Raw genomic sequence first — 8,347 nt, forward strand, 5'->3', positions numbered from 1 at the left:
ATGTTCCTCTCTGCCCAACTCTCCAGCCTGTCCAGGTCCCGCTGAATGGCAGCGCAGCCTTCCGGCGTATCAGCCACCCCTCCCAGTTTTGTGTCATCAGCAAACTTGCTGAGGGTACGCTCTGTTCCCTCATCCAGGTCATTGATGAACAAGTTGAACAAAACTGGGGCAAGTACCGAGGCCTGGGGAACTCCACTAACTACTGGCCTCCAACTGCACTCTGCCCTGCCAATCAGAACCCTCTGAGCCCTGCCATTCAGCCAGTTCTCAACCCACCTCACTGTCCACTCATCCAACCTACACTTCTTGAGCTCCCCTATGAGGATGTTATGGGAGACAGTGTCAAAAGCCTTGCTGAAGTCAAGGCAGGTTTCTCGCCCTCTGTTTTTTTTTCTCTCCTTCCCCAACATTTTTCCTGCTCTTATATGCATCCTTCTTATCTTTCTTGTTGCTATTCATCATTTTTTCCTTTTTTCTTGTTCTGCACTGGAACGCAATGCAAACCAACATGTTTGCTTCCTTCTCAGAAGAAGCTCATAATCCCCCCAGCAAGCAACACACTCAAGATATGCAGGTTGCCATTCCATTATTCCCTCTGTATTACTAAACAAGTATCACTGACATCTTTTAATAAGATCAATAATGTTGTATATATACTAGAATACTGGGAAACAGCTAAACATGACTAAATAAAGGCAAATGGTGTTTGAATGACTTCTATCTGCCATGACTCCAAAGCAATTCAACGCCCAAAGCAAAATGGAAGAACCTCAGAAATATTAACACTCGATTATTTATGCATATTCACTACTATTTATCCATATTCACAGCAGCTACGGTTCCTCATCAAAAAGAGAAATACTTGATTTTACTGTGCAATTCCAGTAGTATTCCTTCTTTTTACAGAGAAGCAGCAATATTCTTTTTTAATCAGTACTGACTAAAAATTCCAGCAGGCAAATTCTAATGCTTTCTTAAGGACAAACTACCTTTCTCACTCTTTTGATTCAACTTCAGATAACTATATGGGCATCAGAACCACCATTTATTTAAACTTGCATTTTAAAGAGTGTTTTAAAAAATATTTTCTTCTACTTCTTTCTGTGCTTTTGACACGAAAACAACATAAGAAACTTGAGTCATGCCACTTTGTTTTGGAAAAACCACCATTGATGCTCCTTTGCTGGAAATAGGCAATAAGGGCAATCAGGATCCTACAAACACACACAAATGTACACGTGCACACACATGGAGGTATCTGGGATGGAAATCTATTTCTGGGATATAAATCCCAAACCTCTTTTCTGTGACGATTTTGGATATTAAAAACATTTGAGGTGTCTTCCTATTTTGATGCACCTTCCAGACATGAAAAAGCTGCTAAATGTTTGGGTTTTGGGTGGGGGTTTCTTTATTTGTTTTCTTTCGGTTTTTAATTCTAATCACTATTTAGGTGCCAATTGATTTGTCTTATTTCTTAAAAATGATAAAAGAAAATCATACACTTTGGGTGATTTTGTAAGATACAGAAGAAATTGACCATAACCTATGGCAGAAACTGTAGTTAGAGAAGGATGTCAGCTCTGGAGCTTATGAATCATAGAATCATTTAGGTTGGAAAAGACCTTTGAGATCATCAAGTCCAACCTTTAACCTAACCCTGCCATCCCACCACTAAACCATAGAATCATAGAATCATAGAATCATAGAATGTTTAGGGTTGGAAGGGACCACTAGTGGTCATCTAGTCCAACCCCCCTGCAGTGAGCAGGGACACTGCTAACTAGATCAGATTGCTCAGAGCCCCATCCAACCTGGCCTTGAATGTTTCCAGGGATGGGGCCTCCACTACCTCTCTGGGCAACCTGTTCCAGTGTTTTACCACCCTCATTGTAAAACCATTGTAAACCATGTCCCTAAGCACCTTGTCTACCCATCTTTTAAATACCTCCAGGGATGGGGACTCGATCACTTCCCTGGGCAGCCCATTCCAATGCTTAACAACCCTTTCTGTGAAGAAATTTTTCCTAGTGTCTAACCTAACCTGACCTGGTGCAACTTGAGGCCATGATAGATAGGGCATTGTCAGGACAATGCTCTGATGTCACAGAGCACTGTAGTTGTCTGTTTAAAAAAACCTCATGAACGTATCTGTAATCCTTTGAATACCATAACGTCTGGCTAGCACACAGCTAAAATATTTCTCACACGAAGTCTGAATACTATGGTAAACTTGCAGGATGCTGTCCTAAGCTAGATGAGAAAAGCATGATAGCTTTGATTTGTTTCTCTTGAAGAGTGATTACTGGAAGAGATGAATAGTTTTCAGATGCCAAAGCCTAAAGACTTTGATGTGTTTAGAGTTTACATCTCTGCAAAACTGGTGTTAGCCAAGACTGAGAACTGAAAGTACCTGAACTGTCACAGTAGACTTATTTCTTGACCTGGCTGTATCCAAGAATGGAAAACAACTCTTTAACATACAGGTAAGCAAGCAGCATACATTTCTCTATTAAATACCTGCCAACTTAAGTTACTATGGCGTGGAGGAGCTTCATCAAGACCAATTGTGTTGAGTTCTTCAAAGCTGAAGTTAAGTGTGTAGGGAGCTTGACCAGAAAGACCTGTAAGCTCAGTGTGAGGCAACTCAGTGTTATGCCCAGGACGACGAATAAGTTCACTATGAGGAATCGCAGTGGTAACATGCTCAGTTGTTCCACGAGGATCTTCCTGAACAGCCTGATTTTCTGAATTTCTCATTTCAAGTATCTTAACACACAAAAAGAGACAGTATAAATGTAATTATATAGACAGACTAATATATCAAAATTGTTAAAGAAGAATTCTATTAAAAATAGGAATGAGGAATTCACAACTGTAAAAGTGTACTTGATATATGGTTCTGCTCATGGAAAAGTATGAAGAACAATCTGTTCACAGATCTAGCACATTCATTGTCTTTACTGCAAATCACATTTTAATATTTAAGATTTTTTTTGTATTTACAAATTATTCTTATTACTGCTCAGAGCCTTAAAAGAACTCATATGCCACAAAAAATTTAAATTCTTGTAAAACTAGATAAGGGGTAAATCACAAATTTAGAAGCAAACTCAAACTTTTCAGCTTTTATAGCTTAATCAACCTGAATCTAACAATAAATCTCATCTTGTAATTTTCAGTGTTGTCAAGACTAATTTAGCAGTTGAGAGACATACTGTTATTTTCAGAAAGAAAACTGGCAATATACTAAAAATACTTAAGAGAAAACACAGTTCTCTGTGATGCATAACCCTCACTGTAAAACTGTCATTTACTCTCAAACCGGGAGGAGGGAATGGGGGAAATATCTATATACATGCTTCAATAATAGTATGCAATACAAGTATGTGTCAATCAAATATTGTATATTTATCTCATTGGCTTGATTTATAGCTTAAGTGTCTTTAAACATGGTGCTTATGCAATTGTGTGCCATGCATCTCTAACAGCCTGGCTGTCCACTTCCTCACACTAATATACTTTGAACTCCCTGACTAACTCTTAATAGAAAGACAGAGGCTTCAAAGAGAATTAAGGTCTGAAAATGTCATTAAAACAGGCAAATTTAAAAAGAGAAAAGGGAATCCCTACAGGAAAAATAGATCTTACAAAAAGCGGAGGCAAGACTTCATAGTTCACAATCAATTAAGACGCAAATCCATAGGTAACCCATTCTTCATTAAAGTGCTCAAGACAAAAAGACTAAGTAACAAAATAATAAATGCATGAGTGTTTCAAGATGATACTTATCATCTTTAAGATGATGGTAACAAGAAAGCAAGAGGAAAGAAAGCAACAGAAAAGAAAAAAAAAAGGTAAGGTTCATGATGAAAAAGACTAATTCATGATGGCCTGAGTAGTGAAGAGAAAGTCTTACCATGCTCCTGAATAGGTGCCAGTCACCAAAATTCATGTTCATTTCTTTTTTCAGTTCATCAATGTTGCACTGAGCCAAGACACGGCCATTTATATTTGCCTAAAACAATAAAACTAAATAATTCAAATTACCAATACAAGACTTATGGCATGACAGTAACAGACTAAAAAGGTAATTAAAATTGGTTATATTGATGGGGTCTATTAGTGAAATTCCCCAACACCACTCTTAAGTCCAATGCTACATAATAAACACATTTTTATAAAAGAATATTTGCTGATGGACAAGAAGAACCTATGTGTCATGAAAAAAATTAATATATTAAACCCATCAAACCCGCGTATATGGAAGACTGTATGATTGTGCTCTATAAACAGATATAAGGAACCAACACATCAGTGGTATAAAATTTCACAGACTATAAACCACATTCACCTGCCTAGATTTCTCAGACTTGGAACACAAATGGACCGTGGACTCCCAAGTATCTAAAGATAATCAGACAACTAAGTCCCAGGCATCATCTGACCCCTGGCTTGAGGCATCAAAGATCACGTACTACCTCTGTCAAGTTCCCTCCCTGAATAAATACAGACTTACATTCCTCCCATCATCAGAAATACCACAGGCACAGAAGACTAGACTTCTTCCTAATTTTCATCATCATTCTCAACACAGAAATGCCTAAACACCATCTAAATTCCAGGAAGGTGACTCCTTATGTTAGGCATGTTGATATAGTGCTTAACTTCTAACAGCACCAAATTCAATACAGAACCATTTTCATTACATAACAACAAGAGGCATTTCTCTTTACACCATGTAGTGGTGGATGGACAGAAAGTAAAAGAGGAACCAGTCTTAAGAAAGTAGCCACAAAATGGAAGACCCAAGCGGAGAGCTCTGCTCAATCTGAGGGATCTCAGTGGTTTTGTTCCCAAATCCCAGCAGAATGGTCTTAATCAAACCAGGAAAAAGACCAGGCTGAGCCATTTTCGTTCTTCCTTTTTACATTATATCACTTGTAGTAAGGAATGCAAGAATATAAATAAGAGAAATCTCATTAGAGATAACTGATGAGCACATTCTTTTAGCACTCTAGAGCCACTGAAGCAACTGGAATTTTCTGCTGCTACACTTAATGAGCTGCAATCTGACATCCTACTTCTTGCTTTAAGCAACATTGCTGAAGCTTCCTATGACAAACCTGACTCTTATGCCTTGAATCAATATCCTCCCTGTATTTTTTAAGATGTGATAGGTACCAGGACAAAGTGAGCTCAGCAAAAACACTCACTAATGACAATCTTCACATTCTTCCCTTCTTTCTTTGAAAAAGGAGCACACAGAATGGTGAAAAAAAGTAATGAAGACAAAAGTGATTCTGTGCTAATGTCTTAGAGAAAAGAGCAGTAACAGAAAAATGCACAGTGGCCTTTTTCTGAAGCAAATAGATGTGGAATGTGATAAGAGAGAAATCAAAGCATCTTTACCACTCCTTTACAACAGAAGAGATGTGCCAGTTTCTCAGGGGGAAAAAAGAAAAGACATGTTGCTACCTGGGTATAGAACACATTTGCAACCGTATTTATCAACAAATGGCAATTTTAAAAACATTTCTTGCTTCTTTTCTCAAAATAACCAGTCTCATCAGCATTTATATCTCTAAGTCTTTTTTTCCTTTTTGAGAGAGAGCATTTTCTCTGAAAAATATACACTTGTATTAAAATGTCCTCCAAACTTAGCACACATAGAAGTTAGGATGCTGTTTTGACATTTGGTATGTTTCAATAAACATTTTCAAGAAAAGAGGCAACTAAATATTTCCTTTTCCTTGTCCATCTCCATGTTTAGGTACTAAATATATTAATGAAATTCAGCTGATACCTTTCTTATAGTTGCAGAGTACTGAGGTAGCATGCTCTGGTCCAGGCCATCTATCTGCTTTAGCTTCTCACACACAGCCTCCACACTCATTGTACTGAGAGACACCTGTGATACTCCTGTGGTCGATCCCGTGCCTGCTCCTGCTCCCTGTAAGAAGTGAGAAAATGTGCATATAAGATTTGTTCAAATACTCAGTATACCCAGAATTTCAAAATATATGCTAACACAAATCGAGCTGTGTCCAACTACATTTTAAAATTAAGAGATGAGAATAAGAATGCACAGGCATTTTTAATTACTATGAGAATAGCTATATGTTGGAAAGCATTTATTATAGGTGTTTATATGAGAAAAAACACAGCATTGAGTCCTGCCTATGTGAGAAAATAACTCTCTTTAAATAATGTTATTTAAGAAAAGCAACATAAAAATCACAAATATTAAGTAAGAGTTAATCAATTTCAGATGCACCTTTACTCAGAGTTTCCCCCTGATTTTAGTAGTTAGTTTGGTTTGGGTTTTGGTTTTCTGGTTTTTGTTTTGTTTTTTTCTAAATAATGCAGATACAACTTAAGATCTCCCTGTCTTAAAAACTCCTGGTTTAGTGTCAGACAAAGATGACCTGAAGTGTAACTCCTCAGTTACTTGGATTTATTGGGTAATTTTAGCAACATCTGTCCATTTTCCAGAGGTTCCTTCAGCTCCATCTATACAAGATCAGCCAAGGGGCTGGGCACCACAGTACAGAAACACAGAGCAGCACTGCCACAGCCCTCCAAGATACTATGAGGATGCTTCGTATATCTTGAACTTTGGCAAGATTTAGGTAGAAATTATTCACAACTCAGATCTGTAACATAGAAGTTGTCCTGTTAATGTTGCCAGCTTCTGGGAATTTCAAAGAAAGCATGGAAAAACAAAACAAATGCATCTTCAGGTAGTCATTATACTAAGACAGCATGTTCTCAAAACCCCCCGCATTCTCCCTGGATGGGGACCTGTGCATTAAGTAGGAGCAAAGTGCAAAGCTTTAAACAGTTACGCTATTGATTCCAAATTCCTAAAAGCAAAATCAGAACCAGTTCCATCAGCTATGAAATCCTTGTATGCCTTCCTCCTGGTAGGGAGGTGGCATCCTCTACTTTTTCTGAATGTGAAGTTTTGGTTTCAGCACTTGTAGACCATGCACCAAATGAAGCTCATTTTGGGAGGATGCAAAAGCGCTTCTAAAGATTCAGAGTTCATCATCACAAGCATAAACCCTGGGATGTGAAAGCACATTTTGACTATCCAGAGTTCAGTTAATCAAGCTTGACTATATTCCTCAAATCACCAGTGAAGACTGTTTTTATAGTCACAATAGTTTTTTTCCATTTTTATTTAATTACTTTAAAGCTATTTAATCTTTCAGAATTAATATAGATTAATAGATCGAAATATATTGCTTATGAAAACCAAGGATTATCACACAAAATGGCATTAAACATATCTGAATTATCTAAACCAGGATATTTAAGAATTTATTTGTCTATTGATTCCAAGGCAGCAATCCAAAACCCCATTATCTACTATCATGTAACCTCAGAGTTATTTCTAACTTACTGTTATCAGAGATATCCTGACCTGGCGAGCTAGGCACACTCCCCACCTAAGCTACTCTGAGTTTCAAAGTTTAGATGCTATTACATATAATTCCCCTGAAGTTCTTGTAGTTCTCTTGAATCTAAGCCTAGCAGTTTGCACTCTTTGCCTGAAAGCAGAGCTGGGGCACTAATCTTTCTTCCTTTGACTTTATTATTATTATTATTATTATTATTATTATTATGTGATGGACAACTGGACACTTAAACAAAGAAAGATATACCCCATTTTCTGGGTAGGTAGTCCACCTAAATTACTGCATAAAAATGAAGCATGAGAATTCCACTACAGTCTAGGCACTTAACCTAGAGGCTTGGGTATTCCTTCTGAGGACGAGAAAGTTACTTTTCAGATTCTGCAATGTCCTCTAATTAGGTGCCTACAATACCTAATTAGTTATCATATTAGGCACCTAAAGGAGGAAATTTAGGTCTTAATCTAGTTTGATTTTCAGCACAACTAAAATCTTTATCACATTACGGATATAAGCCAACCACCAAACTGATGAAGAGGACAGGAAGAAGCTGTGTCAGTATCAGTACAGGGTGGGGGAAGAAAGGATGGAGAGCAGCCCTGCCGAGAGGGACTTGGGGGTGCTGGTGGATGAAAAGCTGGACATGAGCCAGCAACGTGCACTGGCAGCCCAGAAGGCCAACCGTACTCTGGGCTGCATCGGGAGAAGCGTGGCCAGCAGGTCGAGGGAGGGGATTCTGCCCCTCTGCTCTGCTCTGGTGAGGCCTCACCTAGAGTCCTTCGTCCAGCTCTGGAGCCCTCAGTACAAGAAGGACATGGAAGTGTTGGAGCGGGTCCAGAGGAGGGCCACAAAAATGATCCAAGGGCTGGAGCACCTCTCCTATGAGGACAGGCTGAGGGAGTTGGGCTTGTTCAGCCTGGAGAAGA

The 8,347-nt window shown here is 38.5% G+C and overlaps 1 protein-coding gene across 4 annotated transcripts in view; it reads right to left on the bottom strand.

Moving 5' to 3' along the window:
• KIDINS220 (kinase D interacting substrate 220) overlaps positions 1-8,347 on the bottom strand; it is a 71,542-nt gene that overhangs the window by 4,176 nt on the left and 59,019 nt on the right. For all 4 annotated transcript variants that reach the window (XM_035895353.1, XM_035895352.1, XM_035895351.1 and 1 more), the window contains 3 exons: positions 5,807-5,953; positions 3,920-4,018; positions 2,521-2,769 (listed from right to left, as the gene is read on the bottom strand). In XM_035895353.1, the coding sequence (XP_035751246.1) occupies positions 2,521-2,769; positions 3,920-4,018; positions 5,807-5,953 (495 nt within the window). The remainder of the gene's footprint in view (positions 1-2,520; positions 2,770-3,919; positions 4,019-5,806; positions 5,954-8,347) is intronic.

Source organism: Egretta garzetta, unplaced genomic scaffold (genome assembly GCF_000687185.1).
Source record: "Egretta garzetta isolate BGI_Z169 unplaced genomic scaffold, ASM68718v1 scaffold15, whole genome shotgun sequence".
Classification (NCBI taxonomy): Eukaryota; Metazoa; Chordata; class Aves; order Pelecaniformes; family Ardeidae; genus Egretta; species Egretta garzetta.